Below are 14,821 nucleotides of genomic sequence, written 5' to 3'. Positions count from 1 at the left end.
ATTTTATACATTTTATTCAATTTAATAGTCAAAAATTAAAAAAAAATGCATAAAAGGTAAAAGGTAGTATGTGTTTAGCACAACTATCTGATAATAACAGAACTGTTGCTTTTGGAATTTCAAACTCAAAAGTTACAAAAACTATTACATTACTCGTTTTCACTTTATTTTCTGTCATTTTAATTATTGCACTTTTAGTAATAATTAAAATAATAAAAAATAGTATTAGTTAGAAAATTGACGTTAAATTGTGAGATGATTGACTCTCTCAAAAGTGAGACTTTTCATTGACTCTCGTCATTTCATGTTTTTTGCATAATATTTACACAAGAATTCATATTAAATTGTAAGGTGTCAAAGAGTTCATGAAAAGTCGCACTTCTAAGATAATTCCCTTAACCTCTAGTTTAGTATGACTTGCAGTCAAGTCCTAATCATAAAATCCATATATATATATGTATATATATTAATACATGAAATCCAATGGGGTAGTATGCAACCACCACGTGGGGGTGACGTCTTATCTCTCTAAAACATTTTTGTCAATAGACTTCGCCACAATAACATTTACCAATATCATAAACTTCCTACAACCAGTGTTTACGATATGGTATCGGTGGAAATATCAATTTATAAATTATTAAAAATACCAAGGGGATATATCGATATCCGTTTCTTTCGATGAAAACGATAGAAATTTGTCCAAAAATGTGAAAATTTAAATGAAACGTTAAGGAGTATTATATAACATTTTGTCGATATTTGAATGATATGTTTGAAATATTAATGAAAACTGTCAATTTTAACTGAAATTTGAAAATTTCTCCAATACAAAGTTAGAGTTCACTTCATTCCATATGTTTTTTTTATCCTAACATTTTTTACGAAAATATCAACCCGTATCGAAGAATTCTCGAACACTGCCTCAAACTCGCCTTGTTATTAAAAAGTCAAACATACTCGAAACTGAAATGACAGTGAAGTGAAAAAGGAAACAAACTTGCGGGGATAAAAAATGCCAATTAGGCAAAGAAGCGCACAGAGAAAAAAGGAGGTGGAGGGAGGGAGGTGAGAGCGTGAGAAGTAGGCGAGTGGAGGACAAGTATACTCTCCAGCATCCACACAAAGCAATCAACGCGGTGGCTTTTCTCATATTCTTCAGTCTACAAGTCTAGTGTGTGTTGCTCCTCGGTCTTCTTCTTCTTCCTCCGCCTCCTGCATGTGCATTTCGCCATTGGAGCCCTCAGTCTCTCACTCGCAATCGCACTCGCTCGCAGATCTCTCGGGCTAAAAGGTAAGCATTGCCTCTGCATTTTTGGTTACTATTTTGATTGAATCTCTTTGTTTTTTATTTGATTTGGATTCGAATCAATGTACTGCGAATGAATCGAATGTTTTTTAGATTATTGGTGAGATTGTTATTGACTGATTTGGTTGTTAGTTTCTAATTTGGATGCTGAGATATAGGGGAGGACTTTCATTTTTCTAGATCTGCATTTTCAAAATTTAAAATGCTGACTTTTCTTTTAGTAAATGAAATGCTCAAGTTTCAGCTGAATCTCGATCGGAAAAGAAGAAGTTTCAGCTGAATCTGAGTTTTCAGTGACTTTGTTGAGCAATGGTTTATATATTTTCTGTAAATTTTGATGTGGATAAGTAAATGTGAGACTGTGATTGCAATTGCGAGAGAGAGACTGAGAACGATGCTTTGAATTTCGGGTTGTCGGTGCGCCTACCGGATTAAATTCTCTTAGAAACTGCACTTGTTGCAGCATAAAGCTTACTACTTTTTAGCAGCCTGGGCATACACTCTTTACCTCTACTCGGTCAAAGGTCACTCTAGTTATTGTCATTTTTGTTGTTTTTTTTTGGGTTTTACCTAAAATCTGTTTCCCTCTTTTGCGATACAGGTTGCTCTGCTTCGGTTCAGTTGTAAGCGCATTAGAATGGAGGCGAAGATTGATGCCAATGCACCCTTGGACTACGCTGAATTTCAGATTTTTCCATCCCAGAACAGGTTAGGTTTTCGCCTTTCGGTAAATTTTGTTCTTTTAAGGGCATGTGTTTTCTCTTCTGTTGTATTGGATTATAAAATTTATTCTTTCTGTATATACTACACTAAGTGCATTATCAAAATCGCAACAAATGTTACGAAACCTTTGATCATCACTTTAACTAGAACGAGTTTTTGGAGATAGGATTCTATAATAAATTCAAGATATTCATGAAACCTATAAATCGACAGAAAGATATGTATAATTTCCCGTTGGTGATTCCAATTGTTTCTAGTTTGCTTCACTAATGTGTTGAGGGATGCTCTAGGTATGAGGCGCTTGTTTCCAGTGATGGAGAAGTAGAAAAGTTAGCAGGCAGGACGCTAGAGCCACTGTTGCCACATTTACCAGAAGTAAATGAATTGCATCGGAAGGGAACGAATGCCAGCCTCACACTTCGACTTCCTAAAAGCCTGCATGGTGCAGCCTGGTTCACGAAGTCGACTTTCACCAGGTTTTAAACACACTAGTGTTTTACTTTTCTTGTCTTTTTACCTTTAGTTTATAATAAAGACTTGTAATAATTCCTACCACTAGAATTCTTTTAACCTTTCACTTTTGGAAATTATCCATTTTATTTCCTGATTCACAAATTGTTTTACTTCATCACAGATTCCTGCAAATTACTGGTTCACCAGAAATAATGCAAACCATTACAGCTACCGAAGAAGAAATATCTCAACTGGAAGAAGCCAGAAAGTTTCATGTTTCTTTATATGGCCAGGTCCCTTCTCCCTTCTTTCAAGATTGATGTTTGAATGTATGGTTTAATAACTATTCTGTTATCTGGTAACTAAGGTGTGTGATTTTTGTCAACAGTCTGAAGCTGAGATTGCATCATCAGATGCTTCAAAGTAAGTCCTTTTAATTCTTCATTTAAAATTTCATTTGAGTTGCATCAGCCTGACGCTATAGGAATTTGTGCTGTCAGGAACGAACTTTTGCGGGCTTTGGATTTGAGGCTCACAGCACTAAAAGGGGAATTAATTACCGCTGTTGAAAAGGCTTCTCATTCCTCGTTTAACACTAAAGAGATTTCAAATTTAGCAAACTTTTCTCAACATTTTGGAACAACAGATTTCAGGTAGTCACTTAGATTGATAGAAAGTGCACTGGTATTTTAGCTTCCTAGTTGCTCTGAAAGAATCCGTTGTTTGAAGATTTATCTGCTAAATTTTCTTACATAGGCAGTACTGTGGTGAAAATGCAGGAATGCTCTGTTAAAGATTTTAGAACAGTATCAACAAAGCAAGAGTGGTGATCCTCAAAATGATGACAAGTGCGGCAATTTTGGAATTGCGAATGTTGATAAGACAAATGGAAGTGCTCAGATATCAAAGCCCATGAATTTTGATACGCCAGTAAAATATAGTGTTTCACCTGCAAAAGCTGCCCAGGTTGAGCGCCAGAGTTCAACCGAAAGCAGGGAGTCATCTGAGTCAAGTGATGAGGAGCAAACATCTGCAGAAAGAAGTCGGAGTCTTATGAGAAGTGCCACATCTAGAAGGTCAGCATCTCCAATGCGGAGGATTCAAATAGGGAGAACTGGATCGCGCAGAGCCGCTGCATTAACCATTAAAAGCCTCAATTACTTTCCTTCTAGGGAAAAGCCTTTTTCTGAAGAGGGTGAACCTGAACACTCAAATAAGAAATCTGAGAGTAATGCACTGAGGATGAGTGTTCAAGATGCAATTAGTCTTTTCGAAAGCAAACAAAGAGATCAAGCTGCTGCAGATGCTCAAAAAAGGAGCTCGTTAACAAATATCTCTACGAGTACAAATAAAGCTGTTTTAAGAAGGTGGAATTCAAGTTTGGGGGAAGCTTCCACCCAATGCCAATCTGAAATTGTCTCTGGAGACCGTGTTCCAACGACTCCCAATGATATACCAAATGATGAGATGCCAACATCTTCAGAAGAAGTGAAACCAGAGTCTGACCTTTTACCCACAGATCAAAGTACTATTGAAGCTCCTAAACCTGCAGTTAACGAAGGAAAATTTGAGAAAAAATTATCTAGTCCAATTGATAATGAAGCAGACTCTAATGTAACTCCGGGAGAGAAAAGTAATCAAAAATCAACAGCATCAATGGAATGGACTCGAGAAAGGGAAGCAGAATTGAACCGAATGCTGATGAAAATGATGGAAAGTAAGCCTATTAAGCCTGTGAAGCCTGTTAAGCCTGTGAAGCCTGTTAAATCTACAAAGCCTCAAGCTACCAGAAATCAAAGCCTTCCTTCTGAACAGAGAGGTGGCTTTTATGACCACTACAAGGAGAAGAGAGATGAAAAACTACGAGGTGAGAATTCTAGAAAGCGAGCAGAGAAAGAAGCCCAATTCAAAGCCATGCAACAAATTCTTGATGAAAGGAAAGCTGAAATGTCCTCTACAAAGGCGAATGATATTGATAAAAAAAGTGCCATGCAGAAGCCCCAAAAATCACTTGGAAAAGTATCTCAACCTGCAAATCCTAGAAAGGAAAATGCAAAACCTTCTGTTACAAAGAAGGCTTTGCCTAGAACATCACCCTTGCCTGCTACACGCAAGTCATGGCCATCGACACCAACACCGAGAGCCACAGGGGCATCGCCAGCTAGAACTCCAGTTGGGGTCTCTTCTACCAGCACTACCCCTACCCGTCAAAAACCCAAGCCAACACCACCCAGCACTAAAGTGGAAAGACCCCTGCAGCGACAGAGGAATGTGAAGGAATCTGTGAGTACTAATGACAGGAGCTCAAAGGGAGTGAATGAGAAGCAGCAGCAAGCAGTGAAAAAGAGTGGTAAAACAACAAAACCCAAAGTAGCGACAACCTCTGGTGATTATTCTGATATAATTTCAGCAAAGCACAGCAAGGTGACCAAGAAAAGCAGTGTAGTTCCAGTGGAATCAAAACCATTTCTTCGGAAGGGTTCTCGAATGAGCCCTGGTGTTGGTCCCGTTGTTAACAAGACAAGAACTTCTCCTCACTCGGAGGAATCTTTGGGAAACAGCACAAATATGATTGAGACTCAAGAGGATGAGGTAATTGGTAGTGCCTCTGATCCTGTGAGTCAGCATCAAGAGCCAGATGTTGTGTCAGTCAGCCCTTCAAATGATGCTGTGGAACCAGAAGCTCTGGTAAATGATAGCCTGACATGTAGTGAGACACAACATGTTGACCCAGTTTCTCCTGATCGTAATGATGACTTAAAAAATGTTGCAGAATCATCATTGCAAGTTCAAGCTGAAGAAGAATCAACCATCTCCCCAAGTGCTTGGGTGGAAATAGAGGAGCATCAGGCCATGCCCCCTTGTAACAACGGCTCATCTCAAGTAACTACTTCAGCCAATGTTGCACCAGCTGGCCTGTCAAGTCCTCGTGTCCGTCATTCTTTGTCCCAGATGCTGCAAGAGGAAATTAACGGACCAGATAATATTGAGTGGGGAAATGCTGAAAATCCTCCTGCCATTGTGTTCCAAAAGGATGCCCCAAAAGGACTGAAGAGGCTCTTAAAGTTTGCTCGGAAGAGCAAGGGAGATGGTAATTTGACTGATTGGTCTAGTCCGCCAGTTTTCTCTGAAGGAGAGGATGATGTTGACAGTGTACTCAGAAAGGCTTCGCTTCATACAAGGAACTATGAACCATACTCTAGTAAGTTTTCTATTTGACAAAAGCAGATGGTATTTCATATTGTAGTTGTGAAAAGTTAGACGTTTGAATGTTCATCTTTTTCCTCGTGCTATTAACATTTTGGATTTGTGCATGCAGCTCAATCAAATATTAGCAGATTCGACGATCAGAGTTCTTCACATAAGTCACAAGAGAACCGTGACGCAGCTGCAGGACCCGCAACTAAAGGTTGTCTTCCCACGCGACTAGAGTATACACAGTATCGTTTTCTTTGATTTGTTTTTCTTGCAAATTTTTCTACACCTGCATACAGAATTTCAACGCGCCAATTCTAATTCGCTTAATAAGATTCCAACGCTACTATCTTTGTGTTTCAGCTGCAACAAGGTCATTCTTCTCTCTTTCAGCGTTTAGAGGCAGCAAACCAAATGAAATGAAGTTTCGCTAATCCTAGAGGCGCATGTGGAGTACCGGAGTCAGATTCTGCGAAACCTTCAATTTTTCGTTCACTGTCGTTGTAGCATACTAGCATGCATGATGCATTCATCCCTATACTTGTGGCATTTCTTTTTACTTCTTTTCTTGTGTTAGTACTGTGTTGCCGGGTCTTTGTACATGCTATATGCCCTTGTTCTGTTGTTCTCAGAGATTTAAACAGAGCTCTTGTTCTTAACCCTTATGCTTCGGATGTCAAAGCGACTACAGATCGGTACATTGGCATCAATATGAATGCTTTGCGTATCTTGGCATCAATACGAATGCTTTGTGACAGAGGATGTCTGTTTCCTAAGTTCTTTACAAAATTACATAGTAAAATGCCGACTTCGTCTTCATTATTTGCGTCACCCGAATTGCGAAGAGCACGTCATTTACCAGTTTTCTCTTGGGCCTTTTTGTGCGTGCGGATGATCCTTGCGCCCAAGAATTTATCTACATGTGCGGTCGGTTGGGAAAATTCTTGGGTGCGGAGGTCAACCACACGCACCACCCCATCCTCTTGTATTTTGATCCTACCCACCCCCGGTCACACCAACTTGCGTCTAGCGCGGCGTCCAGACTGAAGAATTTCGCATACATGTTGGAAAAATATCATAGTTGCAACCTAATACCATATCCAAATCTTATCCAGGTAGATCTCGGTTGCAACCTCACATCTTGTTTCACGTAGATGGCGGCTTATGAATCGAAGGAGACGATGCAAAACGAATGCTAATTCGTGCAACAATGTCGAGAGGTGCCGAGACTCAAAGAGAAATTATCCATCGAAACTTATATCTACATGTAGTATTCTCAACAGTTTTTAAAATTAATCAGTCTGTGATGAGTTAGATATTGCAACAGAATCAGGGAAGTTGGTCCTTACAAGAACAGAAGAGATCAGACCGAATCATGCTTTCATGTGAGTTGGTCCTCCAAAGAACTGATGTGCTTTTCCCTCCTCAGAAATCGAAGGTACGGGAAAATCACGTACGTATGAGACCCATAATAACATGAAAATATTTGATACAGTCGTTTTATGCTGGCCGCGGCAGCACAGTCACCCAAGGATAACTGAAGAGATGAAAGCTTCACAAGTTCATATCCAATGACAATGTGATTAGGGTTATAGAGCTTCTCCAGGATCTGCCAATTGCCAACGCGAATGTGAAAACGTCAATTGGAATTATGCACGAGAAAAATACACCAAGTGACTAGTGAGATATTTTTATAAAAACCAAAGAAGATCTACTTCATTTTAATTCACAAATAACTATCTATGAATACATATCCTTGCAGAATTTAGATCTAATCAACACTAATGCATAAAGTTCAGGATGATATGGCTTGTGTACGACAAGAATTTTACCTCGATTGATGCTTTGCAATGTTCCATGGCGGGTTGTAACTCTCCGACCAAACAAAATGCCTGAGCAAGATTGTCTTCCGCCTGCAAATGTCGAATTATTTTAGTTAACCGTATACAAATAAAAGTTGCACATTCAAATGATATAAACAATGGCCAAGTAGCTCCTTAGATAAAAACGTAGAGTTAAAGATCCTAATGATTTTAGTGATGATAAATTTCTAAGATACAAAAGGGTGGTCAGAACTCACTTCTGCAATGCTCCTATTATATGCAAAAAATGTTGATCTCAGCAGACCAAGAGAACTTAAAGCATCCAAAGGTACGGTACTAGAAACATCTTGTGAGACTATTGCATCCTGTAGTCTGTCAAGAAATGAACAGTCAATACTCCAGCACGCATAGTGAACATAGAAAATAGGCACTCCGGTAATTTGGAAAGATAAGAACCACTTTTCAGACAGTGTTATACCTTCTGATGCACATCCGAGCTTTATCTGCAGCTGCAGAGGAAGATTCCAGATCACGATAAGAACCACATTTTAAACAAAAGCCCGGATTAATGTCGAAAACATTATTGGGTTGCACATGAGGAGCCAGTTTATTGATCTCATCAGTATTGAACTCTTCAACCTGTATGATCATAAATGAAAATCAATAAAAAAAATTCAGTTAAGGACCACATGAAAAGAACCGAAAGTGACTTGGGAGATCATACATTCCTGAGATATATAGTTATTTACAATACCTGAAGATGAGGCTCCACACTACTAGTGCTGATGATACTGGGCAAATACTTAAGTTTCTCTCTTTCAATGTTAACAATGCCGGTATCCAAGACTATGCCGGAACAATTTGGTTTGACACAGTGAAAACCATTTAGGGCCAGGTCGGAAAAGTTCACATTTAAACAACCCCTACACTGACATCGAAATGAGTACTCATCTTCCAGAAACTTGACACGGTCCTTACAGTCCCACTGCCCAATCTGTATAAACAAAACTTAGTTTATAGTAAGAACAGAAATTTGTAGTGTTTCACCATGTAGAAAGGGCCCTTCGGAAGGGCTACCTGCATTGATACACAATTACATATACAGCTCCTTCATTGACAAGATTCAACATCACCATAGCATTTCATGGAAGAACATCATAATCTTATTCCATATTAGAAAAACTGAACAATATAATGGTAACTGGGCATACCTGTGGACCATATGAAAATTCCAAAGGAACCCCCGATGCGACAAATTCTGTTGTTCGTATAAAGAGAGTGCGTAAAAGGAAATATGCATGGATGTTTGGCTGACAAGAATGGTTGAACAGACTTCCGGATAAATAGATTGCTTGACCTACTTTGACCTATATAAGTAGCAAAAATAATGTTGCAGATAGATCAGAGGGCATAATATTTATGAATTGAGGTTCGATGTACATAAACAGATCAACTGATCAACACAAGCATCTTTTACATAAATTATCACAAGTGTCACAAATGAAAATAGCCACTTCATAAAGATCGTTCAACGCAAGAGCAGTGAACAAGGATGGCAAGGATGGTCAGGAAAAGAGGAGAAACAAACAAGAACAAATAAAAACAAAAGCATACCATAAATGCGAACCTGTTCCATATTACTAGTTAGACCTTCTCCCCAAGGTGTAAGCTTTCCAAATTGATCTTCTAACCCATGATAATCAATGGATTTCATACGAACAATTGTCATAGAGTTCACCCTAATTTGGGATATAAGTATGACAATCTGCAACAACAGGGGAATGGAACCTCATATAACAGATGACAATCAAGATGTGACATATAAAATCCTTTTGAAATATAGGTCATCCAAGTATTTACAGATGTCAAAAAAAAAGTTCAATATTTATTACAATCTCTGAAATGATAACATAATTTGGTGATGATACCAATGAACAAATTTAGGATCTGCACGTGCACCTTGCATTTATGAGAGCATTGGGTTTGTACGTGTGTGTGTGTGTAAGTGAGTGAGAGAAAGACTGAGAGATAGAGAGGCGACCTGTGAAATAGAGAGCCCATTTATTGGTAATTCAAAACCATCGGAATGCTGAAGACAGTATAATAATACAGCAGAATATATATGTAATTCCAACTTCGTTTCTGGAGGCATTTTCGAATAATGATGAGAAAGATCCTGCAAGAAAAAATAGAGGTCATTAGCTACAAGTAAAATCTATTCATGAGATAGTGATATGATAAATTGAAATGAAAGTTAGTACTGTGGACAATATAATAAGTATATGTACCGAAATTTCACTAAGATGAAAAGTATCAGTGGAACCTCTTCTTTTGATCACAGACTTTACTAGCACTCGGCCAGCCAAAACTATCTCTGATGGCAATACTGCTGGCCAGTGTACACCTTTACATTCATGTTTATGTTCAGGAATGTGCTCAGTACCTGTTTCAGGTTCAACATTTAAAGTGGTATCTGCAATGTACTTTTCAAGATCGGCTGACAGATTTTCAAGAATGTTTTGATTGCTGGGGTAATCCCAGCACATTTTTCCTCCTGCTTGTATACGGCATTTCTGGGAGCAATACAATGGTGTTGAACATGATGTACATGGGACTTTATCCGCGGGTAGCTCATTCAAGCAGTAGTGGCAGTGAGTTTCCCGACAAGGCTTTAATATTATCTGCAAAACACCAGGCCAAAATTTCATCCATCAGTATTGCACAGAAATGCACCAATCCCTCCCTTTGGGAAGGGAAAAGAAGACAAGGCAGTGGACCACACCACAAATATAGCATCAGGATTCAAGAAAAGCTGAATAAAAAGGAAATCTACTTGGACTGAAACACTAAAATCTAAAATTAAAGGAAATTAACAAGATTAAAAAGTAAATAATAGCAAATATGAAAGAGATGTCAGTTCATACCATTGCAAAAGGGTCTTCTGTATGTACCAAGGAGGCTTGAGGAAGGTCACTGGTTGAAGTCATACCCCTTCCTTTCTCTGGTGTGGTGACACATTGTAATTCCATTTGGCGCAGTTCATCTGGTGGATTACAACGTACTTTAATTAGGTCATTAGTACTTGCATCCCCAAGATGAGTTACGACTAGCTTTATTAGAAAGAAAATAACTGTTGCGAAGTTTAACCAGTAAAACAAGCTGCACAGTCACAGGTATCTTAGAAAAACTGGAAACCATGTAAAGACTGCATTAAGAGTTTTAATAACAAAAGTACACTAGAAATGAGACCATTGGCCACTGCTACATCCTAACGTAAGTGTGAAAAATCCATCAGCTTAAGTGAATATAATGTAAGACACACAAATATTATGAAATAACGAATACTCCAAGCGAGTTATATCATTTCAAGCTGTTAGGCGTCAACATGGATTCATATTTGTAGCTTTTGTATGTCTCCAAATTGTTATTTATTCATCTGTTGTTTTAATCACAGGGTTTAGAAAAACGTATTGGGGCCAATCTCTAAAATTATCTTGAGAAACCATGGAATGATTATTCATCAAAAGTGAGCAGTGACTGTCAGTCCAGAGGTCAAAAGATTTGAATATAGTCACATACTTTAATACTTAACAGTGTTAATATCTTACCGAAAATACTTGAGTTATTCTCGTTATCTTGTTCTGATGGATTCATACTTTTATGCTGATCTGAAATTATCTTCATCTCACTTTCTATCTGTCTCTTTCCACTCATTGACAACTCCAGAACCTTAGCAACATCCAAGTCACGGATTGCATCCTCATAATTTCCGATAGAAGCATTTGCCTTGCCCCTTCTATACCATGCCTGCAGCACATACAAAAAATGTAAATTTGGAAAAACTAGCGCAACTCCTTTTGTTACCCTTGTTCTATAGTCACAAAGGAGTCAAACTCAAATCCACGCTACAAAACACGAAATAGCGCAACACAATAAAAGCATTTCACCTTTGCATAGTTTGAAGAAGTTTGAAGTGCCCGATTGCAGTCTCGTACACACTCCCTCAGAAGACCCAGTTTCTAAAAGAAAACATATAGCAGTAAGCAATGAAATCTGTCGAAAAAGCTTTGAACTTTTAAGTTTGGTGCATACACAATTACCCACATATCTAAAGAATGAGACTTACCTGCAACACAGAAGCCCGATTTGTATACAAAGTAGCAACCAGATTTCTGTCTTCATCTACATCCATAGGAGCAACTCTCAATGCCTGTGTGCCCCATGCCAATGAAAAATATATACAAACATAATATAGAATTAGCAATGCCTACTGTTTAGAGAAGTAATCTCAAATACAGAAGTACCTGGGTATAGCAATCCAAAGCTTCAGCATAATCACTTCTCAAAAAGCACTTATTGCCCTTTTGCTTCGCCTCCAAAGCAGCTTCTATGTTCTTTCCACAGAGAGCTACTTCAGGGTCCGCTAAGTCCCTCACCATCTGATAAAATCCCACAAATTCCAATCAATTTCTTATCTGATTTCTTCTGTTCCTGTTTCCTTTTCGAAGCTCGCAAATTTCAGTGTATAAAGATATCGACTTACTTGGTGAAAGGGCTCGAAGTGGAGGAGAAAATCGGCGAGAGAAGAGCAGTTTCGAGGAAGATCGTCGGCGGTGCTGGCGGCGATCGATCGCTTTAGGGTTTCTGGAACCAGAGACTTCAGCTTCTCCATGAGAGCGGGTTTTTGAGCTTTGGAACTTCACCCAACGGCTATTTGCTACCCGCCGAACGGCCACGCCGCTTTTGCTCCGCTTTTCACACACGTGTGAAGCCAGTTTCTTTCATTTTTTTTGGAAATCACACGTGATGTGAAGTAACCACGAAGGCCGTTGGCTACTCAAATGAGAAGTAGGAGTTTGTACTTAAAATCGTTCATTTGTCGACATACAGAATTTTGTGTTTATGATTTAAGTCATTTATATTATAAATCAGTCTATAAGAGCGCCTTTACAAAAAATCAACTAAAATTAAGGCCTCATCCAATTATATAAAAACAGGTGAACGAAAATAGTAAAAGCATTAGGAATAATATGTATTTACTATAATAGGTTGATTAAACAACCTTAGTTTTAAAGGAAAATTAATGAAAATGACTTGAAAATTTTGACATTTAACGATAAGGATAAAATAAAAGGAAAACTAATGAAAATAGCTTGAAAACTTTGAGTTTTAATGATAAGGACAAAATAAAAGGTAAAATGAATAGTACTAAAATTGACTTTTTAGAGTAAAATTGTGATTTTTCATTAAAGTGAACAGTACCGTGAGCTTTTCGTTTAAACTCTCTAAAATAAAAGGTAAAATGAATAGTACCATGATTGACTTTTTAATGTAAAAATGTGATTTTTCGTTAAAATGAACAATACGAGAGCTTTTCGTTAAAGTTCTCTAGTTTTAATTCATTTTTTTGCAGAGATGATATTTATAAGGTGATTCATTATATGAACAGTTATGATCATAAACACAAAGCTCTGTATTAGAACACGAAGAATTTTAAGTAAAAGATTCTACTCATAGTAGCCAAGCATTGTTACTTGCTACTGTGTTCCCTGAAATTAGAAAAAGGGGGGGGGGGGGGGGAGTCAAGGTCCAGTTGTATCAAAGAGAAGTGCAGCAACCCGAAATACCAAATCAAATTTCGAATCGCATTTTAACCATGTTTAGTACAACAAATCAATGTTTTGCACTACTTGATTCAACATGTTTTTATGGTACAACAACATATGTAATTCCGTAATGCTTCATTTGATTACACTCCCCTTAAAATCCCTCGTCCAAACACAAAGCTGAGAAACAAAATCCACAAAATTTATACGAAAATCATAAGATTCTGTTGTTGTAACAAAATCCATATTACAAACACAATGCTTTCCACTAAGCCCAAACTCTTTTTCTGGGCACAAGATCTGATGTTTTTATGTCATCTATTCTGGCAGCCACGATGAAATCATTCATGCTCAATCCTCCTGCAATCAAAGTTACCTGTTAGCCCAATCAAAACTTTCTAAAGTTAAGCGTGTGTGGACGTAGCCTCATTGGACGTCACCTGTGTTAATTTAGAATATCGCTTGTATTAAAAAAAGTAGAGACGTTGTAACAAGATGTTTTACCAATGGAAGATGTCCATAGCTCTGCTCTAACTTGGTTGGGTTGCTCCAAGTGAAGGTTTGGGAAATGCCCTGCAGAATCCACAACCTTATAAATCCTGTTGATGAGTTCAACCCCACATTGATAATCTCTCAACTTCCACAGGCACTGCAATTTCAGCCCACCTTCTCCAACTATCAATCTCCACCCAATAACCTACAGAAAACAAAAGGCACATTTCAACTCTACAAACACAACCGAAGCAGGGCGGGCGTAGCCATATTGGTTGGAGCGGATGTGCCAAGTTCACCCAAAGTCCGAATCCCCCTCGCGCCCGCAGTTTGTATTGTATCAAAAAACAGACAACCCACAAAGTCCTGAACTTTGAACAGAACCCAAAAGGGTCCCCTCCCTCAAGTGAAGTTGATATTTTTCGTTTATGATAAAAGAAAAAAAGACAGAGACTGAAAGGGTAATTTCATCGAACACCATATGGGCATCTCATATAAAATGGGCATGTACGTGAAGAATCGAATTGACCTTTCTGAGGAGCTCCTTGGCATCGTCCTCCGCCATAGGAGGCTGGAGGGGAGAGACGGGGCTGCAGTCTAACTGGGACAGAGAGAGAGCAGACAAATTGGGGATGAGGATTTTGTGGTCGGTGTTGCCGCTGCCCAGCACCTTCTCACCAAACCCACTCGCTATCTCAGCCGGAAAGGGGTCTCTGGCACCGAAATCCCCCAGCATGTCATTGCCCAGAGCCTGAGTTCGCAGGCCGAGTCGAACCCGAGTTGGAACGGTGGTTAAGGTGGGTAGGTAGTGGTGGCGGCGGTGAGTTGGAAGGGAGAGATGGGGTAAGGAAAGGATGATGGTAGCCATGGCCATGGGGGATGTGCAGGCAGAGTGCTGCTTTGAGGGTCGTTTGGATTGGTGTTTGCTTATCTTGGATTCCAGGGAAAGGTCGGTTCTCAGTGGCTGGATAAAACCCACGTCATTAACTAATGGTATTATGTTTTTTTATTTTTATTTTTTTCAATTTTAAGAAATCATGTTTTTGCTATAAAGGTGCGTTTACTAATCCGTAATCAAAAGGGAGAGAATTGAATTGAGGAGGAATTGAATTGAGAAGGAATTGAATGAGGTGGAATCAGAATCAGATTCTTATAAAAGTCGTTTACTAAAACTTTATGAAATCGAAATATGAATGATATAAACTGTTTACTAATTCATA

The 14,821-nt window shown here is 38.6% G+C and overlaps 3 protein-coding genes across 7 annotated transcripts; 1 reads left to right on the top strand and 2 right to left on the bottom strand.

Moving 5' to 3' along the window:
- The first annotated feature begins 1,018 nt into the window (after positions 1 to 1,018).
- Positions 1,019 to 6,437, top strand: LOC103953707 (muscle M-line assembly protein unc-89). Of its 4 annotated transcripts, none has more exons than XM_018649029.2 (10): positions 1,022 to 1,294; positions 1,694 to 1,833; positions 1,911 to 2,017; positions 2,323 to 2,508; positions 2,667 to 2,778; positions 2,874 to 2,908; positions 2,986 to 3,138; positions 3,265 to 5,687; positions 5,805 to 5,894; positions 6,044 to 6,437. In XM_018649029.2, the coding sequence occupies exons 3-10, from the start codon at positions 1,947 to 1,949 to the stop codon at positions 6,112 to 6,114; spliced, it is 3,141 nt and encodes a 1,046-aa protein (XP_018504545.2). In that variant the 5' UTR covers positions 1,022 to 1,294; positions 1,694 to 1,833; positions 1,911 to 1,946; the 3' UTR covers positions 6,115 to 6,437. The 4 variants fall into 4 exon arrangements, with proteins under 4 accessions (XP_048421828.1, XP_018504545.2, XP_018504546.2 ...); XM_018649030.2 differs by having other exon boundaries at positions 1,690 to 1,833; XM_009365482.3 differs by lacking the exon at positions 1,694 to 1,833.
- A 473-nt stretch (positions 6,438 to 6,910) lies between these two features.
- LOC103953708 (SET and MYND domain-containing protein 4) lies at positions 6,911 to 12,328 on the bottom strand. Of its 2 annotated transcripts, none has more exons than XM_048565872.1 (15): positions 12,047 to 12,328; positions 11,808 to 11,942; positions 11,630 to 11,713; positions 11,451 to 11,522; positions 11,112 to 11,310; positions 10,428 to 10,633; positions 9,792 to 10,184; positions 9,545 to 9,679; positions 9,131 to 9,268; positions 8,715 to 8,870; positions 8,258 to 8,497; positions 7,982 to 8,142; positions 7,761 to 7,875; positions 7,513 to 7,593; positions 6,911 to 7,289 (listed from the first exon to the last, which is right to left on the bottom strand). In XM_048565872.1, the coding sequence occupies exons 1-15, from the start codon at positions 12,173 to 12,175 to the stop codon at positions 7,062 to 7,064; spliced, it is 2,472 nt and encodes an 823-aa protein (XP_048421829.1). In that variant the 5' UTR covers positions 12,176 to 12,328; the 3' UTR covers positions 6,911 to 7,061. The 2 variants fall into 2 exon arrangements, with proteins under 2 accessions (XP_048421829.1, XP_009363760.1); XM_009365485.2 differs by having other exon boundaries at positions 10,428 to 10,546; positions 12,047 to 12,326.
- A 799-nt stretch (positions 12,329 to 13,127) lies between these two features.
- On the bottom strand, positions 13,128 to 14,487 carry LOC103953705 (probable pterin-4-alpha-carbinolamine dehydratase, chloroplastic). Its single transcript, XM_009365480.3, has 3 exons — positions 14,131 to 14,487; positions 13,614 to 13,806; positions 13,128 to 13,469 (listed from the first exon to the last, which is right to left on the bottom strand). The coding sequence occupies exons 1-3, from the start codon at positions 14,473 to 14,475 to the stop codon at positions 13,378 to 13,380; spliced, it is 630 nt and encodes a 209-aa protein (XP_009363755.1). The 5' UTR covers positions 14,476 to 14,487; the 3' UTR covers positions 13,128 to 13,377.
- Positions 14,488 to 14,821: the final 334 nt, after the last annotated feature.

This window comes from the organism of the source record quoted next, unplaced genomic scaffold (assembly GCF_019419815.1).
Source record: "Pyrus x bretschneideri cultivar Hongxiangsu unplaced genomic scaffold, Pyrus_bretschneideri_v1 Contig4, whole genome shotgun sequence".
In the NCBI taxonomy this organism is placed as follows: domain Eukaryota; kingdom Viridiplantae; phylum Streptophyta; class Magnoliopsida; order Rosales; family Rosaceae; genus Pyrus; species Pyrus x bretschneideri.
The sequence above is the reverse complement of the archived record's forward strand: the minus strand, read 5'-3'. Positions and strand labels throughout refer to the sequence as shown.